Raw genomic sequence first — 15,556 nt, 5'->3', positions numbered from 1 at the left:
AATCCAAAGGGAAGGAAAAAAAAAACCAAACCAGTACATAATACAATTGCTTACCACCCGCTGACCAATGCCAGGGCAGTCCCTGAGCAGCGATCGGCAGGCCCTGGCCAACTCTCCCCAGTTTATATACTCAGCATGATGTCCTATGATATGGAATATCTCTTTGGTTAGTTTGGGTCAGCTGTCCTGGCTACATCCCCTCCCAGTTTCTTATGCCACTCCAGTTTTTTCACTGGCAGGAGCTGAGAGATTGAAAAGTCCTTAACTTAGTATAAACATTACTTAGCAACAACTAAAAACATCAGTGTGTTATCAACATTATTCCCCTACTAAATCCAAAATACAGCACTGCATCAGCTACTAAGAAAAAAATTAACTCTATCCCAGCCAAAACTAGGACAGATGCAAATCCTGATCTGCACTATTACCAGACTTCTCAGTAGGAACTTGTACCAGCACTGCCCCTTAACAAAACAGACATCAGTGGCCTCCCTCCGTGCACACACTATGGGCATCTTCTGGCTTCCAACAGAAACAGCAGTCTACAACCATCTTATTTTAACACATACAAAGCTAATTAACAGCTTTAAATAAGAGGTATCTTCTCTGGCAATAATAATTGGGACATAAAAATACCAAGGCATTTCTCTGAGAAAATGCCACTTCTAAAAATGGGCAGATTGTCCGAGTAATATACAACTTGGACATTAAAATACACCAAGAACTATGAACTTGTTATCTTCACCTTCTCCCACATGGCAAGTATGTGGCTTCAAGGCTGTATTTATGCCTGTTTTGGAAGTGCCTCTTCAAGTTCCAACAAGATATTGGAGTGAGAAAGCAGTAATACAGATTTGTTTACAACCTTCTTCTGTCTTCTGTAATCTTTCTGTGCCTTCCAGTGCAAAGCTGTATCATTACTGTCTGCGTAACGGCGATTACAAAGGCAAAACTTACTTATCCCAGTTTCTAAGCCAACATATTCAAGCATCCATACAAGACTGTACTTTCACAGACTCAATAACTATTTCTGAAGTTCAGACCAGAAGAACCCACTGTTCACTTGCTCAAACTAAACTTGGATTTAATTTTGAATGTTTCCATTAGCTTGTTACTTTCACTTTCACATTTTCTGACATGGCTTCTGCATTTTTAGCATCTACACATATAAAAAGCTGTTTATAATGCAGTGACATTTCTTTAATCCGGTTACCGACAAGTAATAATGTATGAGAATACTGTAACTCAGTGAAAAGCCAACTGTGTAAAACTGTCTTTCGGGCTAACAAACAGGGCAGAAAAATTACTTGTCAAGGACTACTTGCCTCCAACCTGTCCCAGCTTAGTTTGACATAGGCCAAAATACATCCATTCTTCCCACACGCAGAAGCAACAGGGTCCCCAAATTTCAGTTCAACAGAAGAATCAAAAGGCTAAATTGTAAGTTTATCTGTTGATGGTTTAGTCTTTCTGCCCTAGACTACCTCTCACTCTTGACACCCTGACCTCACCTTCTCACAGCAAGGCGCTCTCTGCCTTGCATTCCTTCATGCTTGCTTGTGACTGCTCTCCCAGCTGCAAAATCATCCCATACCCACAGCTTTCTGCACCGCCTATCTTTTCAAAACCCTTCTATTTTCCTCACTAAGCAACTGTACTTCTTCCTTCCAGGTTGAAGTCCCATCTGCAAACCAACCACTGTTGGCAGTCCAAATCTCATCTTCAGCTACCTCTCAGATTCCCATCTGCACTTGAATCTTGAAGGCAAACCAAAACCAAAGTCTTCTGCTCATGTTCTTCCTTCTTTCCACAGCCTTTCCACAGATTTCAAATGACTGCTTATCTCCCTCCCACACCCACTATCTCATTGTTTTATCTTGTTGCTGTTTTATTCTAAATGCGAGAGCTTTGTAATGAAATTATTGTTTGTTCCATAATTACACAAAGCCTTGCACATAACTGAAAGAACGGAGGCACTGCTGCTAAAAAAGAAAAAAAAAAGCCCTTTTTTTTTCCTCCCTGGAATAAAAGTTTAACTTCAATGGAGAGTGATTTGTCTTACACTATTTATTTTGAAGTGCTTAGCCATTAACATTTTCTACTTCACAGTTGTAATTCTGCTTTTTGGAAGTGCAAGGGATAGGAACTGTCCAACTAAAACAAAAGAATAATTTCTCAAGTGCTGTATCGTATCTCGGACAAGTAAGTGTACTAGAATTTTCAAACAAAAACAAGGGGGGGGGGGGGGAAAGAAAGCATACCATACAGTACAAGGAGGAACATGAGAAAGTAGTGGGCCTTTCAACCTGCTTATCATACATATTAAAGTACAAAACTCCCATGTGATTGTCCTGTGTGAACAGGATCACAACTGTTCACAAATGAATCAAAGGAGAATTTCCACTATTGTTTTAGTAAGAGGTCAAATAATCATCCCTAAAAGAATGAAGAACTGATGAAGCAACAATAATTACTGGTTTTCACTCTTTTTACACAAAATGTATCTTTGTTGACAAAATATACATTCAGCAAAACATATTTATCACCACTAAAAATTATTCCACCATTTTTTGTGAAATCTCATCTTAACTCAGACACCAGGAAGACTGCTCAAAAATCAAAAAAGGCTAAACCCAGAAATACATCATCTCACTTGACAAAAGAAAAATAGCTACACATCCAGGAGATGCACCTAACAGATCTTCCAGTTCTTTCAAAATTAAGGGCACAACCTGCAACGGAAGAAGGGAGGAAATTCTTTACTTGTTTGAGAAAGAGAAACCCCTGAGTACTTTTTAAAAGTGACTAGTATTTAGTCATACCAGTTGTTATCTCTGACTGGATAAAAACTATACTTTTAAAAATCTATGATGGAAACACTTGTAATAGCTCAAAGAAAGCAAAGCCACGCAACCTAGGAGTAAACTACAAAACGTTACTGCATCTTTGACAAAATGAAGCATCTTGAAAAGCACTGTAAAAATTCAAAACAAACAACAAAACCCAGAACAGAAAGTCACACCTAAAACCTCACTAGGTCTTTTAGATGTCTGCAGCAAAACCAAAACACAAAATAGTTTCACTTTGTGCAAGAAGCAACACAGAAGAGGAACTGAAATTCCACCTTCTTCCTTTCTTTCAAATATCAGTGCTATCAAAAAAGAGGATCCCCTGAAACGAACAAAGTAAGGTGCTGATAATGGCATAAGAAAATTACAACTTGCTTCATACTGCAAGAAACAAAACTTACTTAACTCAGCAGCCCCTACAAAACCTCATTGAGTCTCTGGCAGAATTCAGATTTCTAGTTACTAGACAGGGTCATCATATCTAAACTCTGTCACCAACTGCCACTGCCTCATTGGAGGCTTTGCTCTCCAGCACCGTTAGCAGCACAGTTCACAGCTGGAACAGGCCTGAAAGCTGAACCAGTGACAACTGAAGTTCTCTCTTTAGAGCTGAGCTGCTGAAGCCCGCCTAACTCTACAGGTAGACTTGCTAACAATCAGCGAGACATAAGATGGGAGGACATGTGGGTACACATGGGAAAACTCATGAATCTGAATGTTCTGCTGAGGGTGCCAGTCAGTACTTAGCTAGACACTTTCTTCAGTTCTTTATATGCCATCAGATTGCCTGGCTATCGCGCCCCTTTCGCCTGAGCCAGCCAACTACCATCAGCGTAGGAAAGCAACGGCCAGCGCCTCAGGGCTGGGACCCCCAGGGGCGCCAGTGCAGGTGCAGCTGGCACCCCGCCGTGCTCCCTGATGCTCTCACACCCCCATCTGCCCGCCGTGCCCAGGGCCGAGAGGCCAGAGCTGGGAACAGCACCGTGAGGCCCCCGCAGCCACCGGCCACCCGCAGAGCGGCCCCCCGACCCGGGCGCGGCGCGGGGCAAGCCACGGCGGGAGCGCCCCTCTGCCCCGGGAGACACAGTGCATGCCGGGAGACGAGGGGCGCCCCGCCGGCCAGCGACGGGACCTGGCAGCGGCCGCAGCCACCTCCCCCGCCCACGTCCGCCCCTCAGCCGCTCCCCGCCGGTACCTGAAGCCCCGGGCTGCTTCTGTAGCTGCGGCCGCCGGCGTAAAATGGCGTCGGGACCTAGTGACGGGCGGGCTCGGCAACGGCACGCCCACGCCGAGCGGCCGGGTCATGACGTGAGTTGCTCGGTTGACCCTGGGCGGCGGCGGAGAACGGAGAGACCGACCGCTGCCGGCACCATAGGACAGGCCGCTGGCCGGAGCGACCCCCGCCCCAGGGGCAGTGGGCAGGAGGCGGTGAAGATAGATTTTATTCTGCTCGGTCACTGATTGGCTGAGCGCCTGAAGGAGTAGCGCTTCCCGTTGGTTCACTGCGGCCAGGGGCGGGACGGGGAGACGGAGCGCGGTTGCGATTGGCTGCGGAGCGAAGAGGCTGCCGGGGCGTCCTCCCGCGCCGGAGGAGGAAGGGCTGTTTGGCGCCTCGCTCCCGCACCACCCACCCCATTCCCGCTCGCTGATTGGCGCGCGCGGAGCGGGCCCCACCCCGGCTCGAGCGCGAGGCGCCGCCCAGTTCCGGCCCCTGGCAGCCGCGGGGTGCCCAGCGCGCGCGGCTGGCAGCCTCCCCGCGGGGCGGCAGGTCCTGCGAGGGAAGGGCCGGGGGCAGCCGCGGAGCTGCAGCCCACGGGCATTGTGCTGCGTCTGTGAGAAGGTCCGGGCTGCACATCCACCCCCGTGGGTGCTTGACAGAGTTGTGGCTGTTGGGGAAGCTAAAAAGCTGGGAAGGGAGTAACTTTTTATGAATTCACCCACGTTGCCACCAAAACGGCATGCAGGTCTGTGCCCTCCCAGCCACAGCCTGCTGTATGAGCTTTGCTCTATACCTTACTCTACACCCCACCTCACCCTTAAAAATGCATCCTTTGTGTGATTGCCCTATGTGCTCCACACTTTATATATTTAAAAACCTGGACTAGACAACCTGAAGAACCAGATTTGCAAGCTTAAGAGAACCCCAGTATCTGTAATGTTTGTGAAAATTTACATAATTAGCCTCCAGCAGTACCAAATCATCTCCACAGTTGTTGCTGTAACAGTTAAAGGCAGGCACAGGGCAGCTGAAGCTAGTTCTTGCCCTCAGTCTGCAAAAATAAGATAACCTCCAGGGCACTGTTGGGTTATCGGGACAGTTTGTGCTGAAATCTGTTTGGCTGGGTTTTGGTGGGGATTTTGTTTGAGGTTTTGTACCGCACTTTGCCCAAGAGTGGAATAACCAAGGCCATTCTTTTCCTAATGTTTTTCTTCAATCCAGAAACAGCAGGAGATGGTTCAGTCTAATCAAAGGGAGTAACCCATGTGATGGTCTCTTTCAGTACCCTACCAGTAAGCTGGTTCAGGGAAAGTCCGCAGAACAGAAGTAACAGTAATGCAAAACTGAAAGCACAAGTCAAAATAAGAAACTGATTTTTGAGCATCTGAAGTGTCCCAGCATGCCACATACTCTACTCCATCCACACCCTTTCAGCCTGCCCCATCCCTCAGTCTGTTTTTTAAAAGCCTTCATCCACGTAATTTATGTCTTAAACCCAACCTCAAAAAACACCAAAACATTGGCTGCTACCACATCACGTACCTTTGCCTCCTTCGTGCTTTAACCCATCCTACACACATTCTGTCTTCATCTCCAAGCTCTCTGCCTCCAGGGCCATCTATAACTATCGAGTTTGTAAGAAACCTACCAGGAAGGCATCCCACTGTTTGACAACACACTTCAAGACCCACCATACACAACAGTAAATCAATCCACATTTATGCTTCCTGTAACATCCTTGAGCAGCAAATGAAGAGCAGTTGGACTTGCTGTCATATAGATTTTCTTGAAAAGACAATAGTGTATTTGAATTGCTGCCTAATAAATCATTAAAGCAAAGTTTCATACCCAGTGTTAGCCAGGATTTCCAGAAATATTTTATGTCACATTGAAGAGGCAGATGAAATGAAAGAAATCTAAACATTTGCTTTACCTTTCAGGTTAATACTTTAATCCTGCAAAACTGCAGTAGACCTCGAGGCGTTTTTACAGTTACATTATCTGCAGACATAAACAGTTACAAAAGACAAGGCTGTCAGGTACAGAATGCATTAGTAAGTTTGCAGAAAATGCAGACACCAAGCAGCTTCAAGAGAAAGTCCAGGTCCAGCGTTGGTGAAGGCAAGGTGAAGCTGTTTATCATAAGGAGCAGACAGCAAGGATACAAGTAATGACTTGGCTTATAATAACCTGCTTATGGCAACTAAGTAATGACTTGGCTTATAATAACCTGCTTATGGCAAGTGTCTGAAATACAGTCACTGCAGAAGGTATGGAACTGCAGCACTGAGCACGGCAGGGCAAGTAAAGAAAAGATGCAACAGCTGTAATGGTATCAGCTTGTTTGTTTAGCTGGGTTTTTTTCGCCCAAGCAGGAGAGCTGTGTATACACACATTCTGTTTAAAATAATACATGCCCTACAGCAGGCCCTAATTTCAAATAAACAGGCAACAGCAGTCATTAGGCACACAAGTATAGCTTTCAGTAAGTAATTATAATAAACTACTTTTTAAACTTATTTTAGAGTAACTCTTATCACCATAGATATTAATTATTACCAAGAGGGAAACTTACTTTCCCTAACAATTTGGGAGTACTTCACTGCTTACAATTCCCTTGCTACAAATTAAGCGAAAGTTAGAAGACACTTCAGAGAAGTTGGAAAATCATTTGCCTCCTGCCCAATCCCGTGCTATTGACTTTCATTTCTGTTAATCCTTCCCATCATGCAGTCTGAGCACCTACAACTAACCAGAAACTTTGAAAAAGTGCAAATGATAGTTTTACAAGTAGACCTGGAAGTATAGTTGGAGTATTGTGCAAGTCATTCTTTGCTATTTATTTCATCTGTTCCTTAAGTGCCTTCCGGAATGACTCATACTTTTATTTTCAAGCAAAAGCAGGAAGTATCCCAAAGAGGCAAGGCTGTAAGTATCCACAGGGAAACGAGTTGCCCGCAGCGCAGCTACATCATGATGAAGAACTATGATTTGGCCACAGCCCACCAACATCTGAACCTTAGTCACACCCATGTGATCTTTATTAAAATATTTTAATGTAGATGTTCTAAATACAGTTAAATGTCCTGAATCTGAAAGGGCAAATATGCTTTTGTCAAAGAAACAGAGGTGGCAAAATCAAAGCACTATTTCTGGTATGTGAAGAAATTGCCTTTAGGTTTTGAAAGCATAGCTGGACTTTAGGATTGTCCAATTTTCATTTGAATACATTAGTACTTTCAGACTTTCTTCTAGAAAACCACCCATCACCACATAATTACCATACTTTAACACTAGAAGCTATTTCTGAAGTCTTCAAATGGTAGCTGAAATCGTACTGTAAAAAAACCCACATCAGATTCCTGAACAGTTTTTGTTTGCTTTCAATTTCAGGAGCCACAGAGATAGTTAACACCTCAGATTTACCTGTAGAAAAGGAGAACGGTTGTTCCTTCCCCCAGTAGATCCCTCACCCAATGGATTCTGTGGAGACATCTGCTCCCCTGGCAGAAGAAACCTTTTTAGCCACACATTCCAGCTTCCATCCCTCCTAAAAACTGCTGCCACCACCACCTGTGTTAGGCTCTTCCGCATTGGCCACTCTGGTGGCTCCTTTGCCACACGCATGGCCGATGCACAGCGAGCCAGCAGATCACTTGTTGGAGAAGTATGTTTAGGTATATGGGCCATCAGACATTCACAGCCATGAGGCCACCCTCAGCAGTCAGAACAGACTATAATTTCTGTTCACCCATAACTCAAACTTCCTCTTCAAACAAGCTGTGAAAAGAATAGTTTTCCAGGGGGTGATTTGCAGCCCTGATCTGAACGAAGGGGGAAGCTCTGTGTTGCCAGGTCTAGTAGCGTATGACGTGCAGGGCATTGCACATGGATGGCCATTTTAAGCCACGAACCTGCATCCATTCTATAACATGACTGTTTCAAAGCTCCATATGAAATACTTACCCTAACCACAATCTTTGAAATGCTGGGGACCTCATTAACGTGTGTGTTCATTTCCACCTTGTTTTAATATGCCTGACCTCACCAAAGGGACAAAGTGTAAGTCATTAAAAATCATTGACCTTGTGCTACCTCAAGGGAATCAGAGTGAAAAAGAGGAGACAGTTACCTGAGGTGGCAAAGGACCATGAAACTCTCCTAGAACATTAAGTACAAGAACAGAACAAGCAGTGAGGCTGCAAAGGGAAGATTTCTCTAAGGAACCACAGGGAAGTGACAGGTAAGGGCAAAGACAGGTATTGTCATAAGTCCTCTTCCCTTGGAGTTGTAAATTGCCTTCTCCCTGACCCGGGATCAAATTTGTGGTGAAACAGGTCAACCAATATTTATTACAGTATGTTTTATTAAACTGTTATAGTAGACTTCTTAATAACAGGCAACTATCCAGGCAGATGCACATGCAATCCTGTAATCTTTGTCAGCATATAGCCACCACCCCCTTCTTAGATGTGGCCTGAATTATATGACCTGTTGTTGATTGTGTGTGTGCTGGTGGCCTGGTGTAGTATGACCTGGGATCCAGTAAAACCTCTTGGCTCTGGAGCTGACCTGATCCAGGGATACTTCTCACACTGCCTCTCAGCATGTATTTTTCCTCTCTTCAGCCTCCTGTTTCCTGGTAACTATTTCTCCATCAGTACACATCTAGATGTACCTACAGAGTCTGTTCAAACTCAGGCAGGGGTTTTGAGACTCACGTGCTCCAGGTGCACTGTAGGCTGTGTCCTGCCAGGGACAGCACAGGCAGCTCTCTCCCACCAACCACTATGAACACAGTTGGTCATGGTTTGCAGCACAAATTCCCAAATCCGTCTCCAAACTTGGATCTTCCAGAACACTGCTTACCCACAAAGCTCAGGCTGCCACCACTCCAGACATGCATTTCCTTTATTTCAGTAGCAGGAATCACTACATTGTCTGTTGGCAATACAATGATGCGCTTTGTGGGGAGCTCAACTCTCCTGCACCTCAAACCCAAAGATTCTCATCCATCATTGTCCATTATAGACATTTAAGTAATTCCATATACATTATATGATGTATTTTTCTGCTTGCAGTTATCTTCTACCACACTTTTCCCCCCATCATTTTCATTCTGCAGGCATTAATCTTGCTTTCAAGCTATATATCTAATGCTTAGCTACTAGCAGTTCATGCCACATATTCCAGTGCTACATTCAGACACTATCATGTACTACTACAGGTGGTTTTGGACAGTGTTATGTCTGACAGCTGCAGATACTTGCACATTAATCTGTTACTCAGGTGCTTATTAGTCATGCTTTCACATTTCCCCTTATTTCAACTAAACAGCTATAATAATGAGGTTTCCTATCCTTCACAGCATTGCTTTGGTTTACCCATACAATAGCAGAGGGAGGCACTGGAAGCAAAGACAAGCTCTGTCTCAGCATCCAATTATATATCACTTTATGTGGCACATATGAGGAAAGATAGGAAGTAATAGAAAACAGGTGACAGACTTGAAGGCATATATGGCAAGGAATGACTAAAGACGGGAAACATTTAGAAAATTCTCATTGTTTTTCCTGGGAGAACGCAGAGAAAAGTTGTGAAGCTGGTGGAAGAGGTAAAACTCACACTCATGTAGAAGTGTTCTAATACAGGCAGCCATTACTCTTTGCACTGCAAATGTAAAGGGGACTGCTGAGTGCTATGCAGTTGGTTTTTATTTTGTTTGGTTGGGTTTTGTTTGGTTTTTGGTTTTTCTTTAAGTAGAAAAACTCTTATTCATGAAAACAGAATGTTTTCTTTAGGCTTAGGCTGACTTCCTTGACTGAAGCGTATACCTGAGCATATAGCTAGAAGCATAGTTGCAGCTCACATGAACATGTCTGAGCTACGTACCTCCAGACCCAGCTTCCTGGCTGTGCCTGCCTCAGCTGCTCTTTGTTCCCTTCACCACCAATTTGCTGTGTGGTTTCAGCACAACCGCAAATTATAGTACAGTTCAGATACAGACATTCTCTGGCATTTTCAGTTTCCTTTTCTTCCATCCTTCTGGAGAACCTCGCCTCACTAATTCCCAGATGTTATCAAATCAGATGCTCAGCAAGATCCCTACTAAGCGTTCCAGGAAAAAATGTATACCTCCTTTACCAAGCAAACACTGATATCCTGACATGAAACTCACAGAGCAGAAGATTGCACTTTCATTTAGGTGAACCTCTGGAGAGAATATTTATGGTACCAGTTTCAACTACAATAATAGTTTCATCAATGCAGAGCTTTTGTATCTCAAGATTGTGAGCTATTTCCTCTTCTTTCAGAGCCTACTTCACCCAAGGAACTGGCTTTTGGGCAAGGCCTCAAGGACAAGAGTCCGAGCACTGTTAGCCTGATGAATGGAGACGTGTTAGAACTTGTAGGGCATAAGCCCTGGGAACAAAGGAACGAGTTAACAGCAGACTCTTGAGCCATAGCGGTTGAGATGACAACCAGACGGACAAAGAGGGATATACAGCAGGACAAAGAGGGACTTACAGCAAAATAAGGGAACGATAGTGCTGATGAGGAACTTTGTTAATCACTAAAGTCAAGTAAGAAAAAAACCCCTAATCTTAGAATAGAGATTGTTGCTAAGAAAAGATAGACTAATCGGTACCTATTGTTTAAATGATGATCCTTAGAAGATAACCAATCTTAAGCATGTAGTTCACTTAAGATTTAACCAATCAGTGTGTAACATGTAAAGGTAGAAACTTCTATAAAGGTAAAAGAATCACTAATAAATCGACATCTTGCTTGCATCAAGCTACATCCCGTCTCTTCATTCGCCACAAATGGCATCTCTAGCCAGGACCTCAACTAGCACACTAGTTCCATTTTTTGACTGGACAAAAAGCTGGCGGCATTGACACATCAGTGCAAAGGGACACATTGTGCAGAAAGTATCATCTGCCACGGCTCTGCATACCTTCATTCTACTACATTAATATACATTTACTAGTCACTACATAGTTTGCTTACACCTTTAACACACAGTAATAGTTTTCCTGACATGCGTACCCATTCCCACAATCATTTTCATGGAAAACTTCAATCTAGGTCAGTTAAGTTCCACCTGTTCTACTTCTCCTATACCCTACCATTTAATTATCCCAGCCTTTCAAAGTTGTGAGTGCCAAGACTCTCCAACTTCATAGGCAAGGCCTGTATAACCACATACACAAAATTCCTTTGTCATGACCACTAGAAATAGCCTGGTTTACAGCTTAAGTAAATTAAAAATGGAAATAGCCTTCACCCATGGCTTCTTCAGCAGACATCTATTATATTAATATTTACCAAAGCCAATTCCTGTCCTTGCTGATCCCTTTCTATGGAGGCTGTCTCCTGGAGAAGAGCAGTGCTATATTCTTGGCAAACATCCTATTAATCACTGGTATTGTTTCTGCAAAGATTAATCAGTCTTGACACAAAGGTCAAACAAAACAAAAATAAGCATGAGGCAACCCACTCCTAGCAGTCAGCGAAAAGGGTTTGCCTTTGGCAATGTAGCAAAGTTTCTCTGGCTTTTTCTCCACAACTTGAACACATTGCTTTCAGCATAACATGCTACAGAAATTTTAGTTGGCAACTTCAGTTAGCTAACCAAGTTGCCAGACCTCTCTCCTCTTTCACTTACACATTATGCTGTGACCAAACTCTTAGAAAAAATATCTCTTTTGCAAAGATTGAAGGAATCCCTGCATCAGCTTCCCATATCTTTCTTTGCCAATTAAGAGATCTAATGAAATTGGGGGCTGCTCAACCTTCAAAATAATTAATTGGGAAATGCCTGCTGGGACAGGAGAATAAGAGTCACAGCCTCTATCAGAAGTAAGCAGAGACAGGACATTTGACGTCCAGCCAAATGAGCAAGCACTGTTAGATTTCAAAACCAAGCCAGTAAAACCCCTTACACTGCCTTACTACTATTATTAAGTTCCACACCTGTGAGTGAACAAGTGGAGGCTGATATATAAAAAGTGGCCAGTACTAGCAAATCTTTTTTAAAGGACTTTTTCTTTAGTAACCAGCTAAGTCTGCAGGACCAGCCATTTCACCTAGAAGCTGGAAACAACAGTTGTCACTTTAGTGAGGAAAAAGCCTAGTGGATGACATCATCATGGCTTGGTGAGAGGAACAGGTATTGAGTAAAGAAGAAAAGAGTTAGAAGAAAAGAGTTAGAAAAATAGGTCAAGCCAAAAAATTAACCAGATGGGCTGTTGAGATCTGTGCTGGTAACAAGGAAGTGTTGTGGGGTTGTTTTATTTCTGTTGCTGGTATCACAAATATGCCTGGAATACCAGCTGGCTTTCAAAAAACAAACATAATTACTCTAGTAGAATGATTCGTTAAGGAAACTTAGCAAACTGTTGGCAAAGCCAACATCAGTTTAGCACTACAGCTTGCATTTGTGTTAATCCAAAGTCCCTCCGTTTTATGACAAATGCCAGGGTGGCAGAAAGCTTTGTGGGCAACCTGTGAAGGGACTGCTTCCTCCTACACCAGTTCTAACAGTCATGTCACCTACAAAACGCTACAGATCACAATACACCACCATCTACCTGTTCCAGGAAGGCTGGTGTTCACATAGAAATGCAAAGACTTGTAGGACCAATACTAGTGTGGATTATGAAGGAAGGCACCAGCAAAACCTAGGGCTAGAAGGAGTAAGGGCTAGAAGAACAGCTTGCATTGACAACCAAGAACGTTATCAACAGTGATCAGACCAAAATATTGACAGATGAGATGGTTACATCATGAAGCCTGTGCTCTGATAAGGCCACAGCAGAAACAACTCACCAGGAGACCTGTGCTCAGATAACAGGAGGATGGTGACAAGGTTGTGTCACCTTGTATACACTATTGCTTTCTGCTGTCCTAATAGGAAGGCAAACTGGCCAGAAGGATACTCAAAATAAGACAAAGACAATGGGCAGCCACCTTGTCTAAGACTTACAGAGAAAGAAGAAAGATCCTTAGGGAAAAAAATTAACTGGAATAACATTCTGACTTGAGGGAATAAAAGATCTTCCAAAAATTGGTTCAAACCAGTTCAAACTATATTTAGCATGATCAAGAGGAACCCAAAAGACAGAGCAAAGATTTGACACCTAACATCTCATCCTTAGTGTTACACAAGTGATCCTTGGGAGCTTTGACAAGTCTTGGAACCCATGGGTGTAAAAATGTGAGTGAAATATATGATGAGTGAGCAAAATAAGTGGGTTTTTTTAAAAACTAAACTTCTCCTTTCCTAAAGATTTACATTAAATCTCATTACATAAATTTTTCAGGATTTTTTTACAGGCATAGGACAGTGAGTGCAGCATACACCTCATCTTCCTGGAGTCTTGTACGTTTTTCTACACCCTCCCAGTCTAGCACTCCAGCGAGCTCCCTCACACTGGCCCATATCAGATAGCTGAGATGAGTCATAAGCTTTTTCTTGTTTCTAAAGCCAAATCACTGCTAGAAATGCACAAAACTGGGCAGCATACAGGGTTATCTAGAACAATTTCCACCTAAGAAATACCAGATATTGGTATAGCACACCACTAATTGCTATCCTCTGAATTCCCTCGAGTGATTCACAGCTTTCCTAAAGAACAAAGTGCAAACCTGTGTACAGCACTCCCATGGCAGCCCCACATAGAACAAAAATATCTATCCCCTTATCTGCAGGATAATCCTGCTCATACAAGAGGAGGGATTTTTTTTTCCTCCCCCCTCACATATAGTTGCAATTTGCTATAACCTGCAGATAATTTCTGGCAGAGCTGTGGCTGAACAGTCTTTCTCCAGGTGAGAGTCTTGCAGCTTATTACTTTAACCCACTGCAATCCTTTGCACCATCCCTTATTGCTTTCCTGAGACTGCTTCTCAAGATAAATTTTTAACTCCAGTTCTGTTCTCCAGTGCTCACCATCTCTCCCAAATTCACAACAGTTTAGCAAACATACTCCACAAACAAAGTAAGTATACCTTTTTTGCCATTATATGGACTCTGAATGAAAACATGGAATGCCCTTGGACACCAGACAGGATCCTGTAAAACTTTAGCCAATAAATCCTTCTCTTCTAGAAACAAGCCCTTAGTAACTCACCTAAGTACAAGTGAGCACAATATAGATACAGATGGGCAGGAACCAGTGCAATTAAGCAAAACCCGCTCATGTCAGTTTTGCAGTCTGCATGAGAAGACATACAGGTACCTAAACATACATGGTACCTGCTCACATAGGCAGATATACCTCGCCAAATTCTGTTCTGCAGGGCTATGTTCTTAGGGATTTCTAAGCTTGGTAGTTTGAAAGTGGTTTCAGTGTATTTATGGTAGTTGGAGTCATACTTTATAGCAATTATGTGTAAATACACTCCTAGTGACCAAGTCACAGAGTAATCGGGCAGCTAAATGCAATGCAGCATTCAAAGAAGTCTGTCTGCTTTTTGCAAGTGTTAGATACCTGCAGGCACAGCAAAAACTAAAGCCAAACAGTGGAAGAGTACATGCACACTTAAGTCTCAGGTGACACCTATCAGAGACAGGATTTGGAAGAAATATGGAGGCAGCTGCCTCCATACAAACACTTAGCAAACAGAATATATGCCCAGAACTGCTTCTAGCACTTTCTGCTAGAAATGCTGTATTCAGTAGGCAGCAAAATAAAAAATACCCCAAAACTCTGATACAAGCCAAGTATGCCTGGAGTAGCTGAAGTAACGAAGCCTCACTTCCTTTATCATTGTAATTGTTGTCCCTAGTTCCTTCCAAACTTTTATGTTTCACCCTCCCGTTGGGCAGGATGCAGCATGTGCTTGAGTCAAGTGTGTGCTGATGAGCAACTGCAGACGTGTGGTTGCAACTGAACATACACATATCCACCAGGGAATTAGAGATCACTGTGACAGGAGGGCTTAGACTGACAAGGCATACCAACTTTAAGGTTTAAAAGAACATTACTGTATTATCATTCATTGACAACACTCCCCATGCCAGTAATTCTCACGCTAGTGAACATCACTACATGTTAGTTCTTAAATGCAGAATCATAGAATGGGTTGGAAGGGACCCTTGAAGATCACCTAGTCCAAGCCCCAGTGATGATCCACATGATTAGCATATATTCAGATCAGTCAGTCCTTTATCCCAAGTTAGCTGCAAGCATGCAGTACCGTGGAGCTGACACTGCAGTCAGTACTGGCAGCTAGGACCTGTGATGGGCTGTCATAGGTGTTTCCAGGCCCCAGAGCTCTTCAACGAGGACAGTCAAAACTGAAGCAGGCACCCTCCTTCTCGCCCAGGGCAAACTGGAGATCTTACCCATCCAAACCTGTTGAATTTCTAGCTAGTGGCCAGCCCTTGGTCTCTGCCTCGGGACAGAGTGGCACAAGGCTCCCAGAAAAGGGAGGTTACTCTGGCACATGCTCTTGTCACACCCCTACGGGGGTTTAT

General features: G+C 43.5%; 1 protein-coding gene across 5 annotated transcripts in view; it reads right to left on the bottom strand.

Annotated features, from left to right (window-relative positions):
• The window catches only part of SLF2 (SMC5-SMC6 complex localization factor 2), a 30,398-nt gene extending 26,090 nt beyond the window's left edge, over positions 1 to 4,308 (bottom strand). For 2 of the 5 annotated variants that reach the window (XM_056351386.1, XM_056351387.1), the window contains exon 1: positions 4,045 to 4,308. In XM_056351386.1, the coding sequence (XP_056207361.1) occupies positions 4,045 to 4,154 (110 nt within the window). In that variant the 5' untranslated portion in view covers positions 4,155 to 4,308. The remainder of the gene's footprint in view (positions 1 to 4,044) is intronic. The other 3 variants (XM_056351388.1, XM_056351389.1, XM_056351390.1) reach the window with 2 other exon arrangements.
• Between the last annotated feature and the right edge of the window lie 11,248 nt (positions 4,309 to 15,556).

Source organism: Falco biarmicus, chromosome 9 (assembly GCF_023638135.1).
Source record: "Falco biarmicus isolate bFalBia1 chromosome 9, bFalBia1.pri, whole genome shotgun sequence".
NCBI classification, from domain to species: domain Eukaryota; kingdom Metazoa; phylum Chordata; class Aves; order Falconiformes; family Falconidae; genus Falco; species Falco biarmicus.
This window is presented reverse-complemented; position numbering and strand designations above follow the sequence as displayed.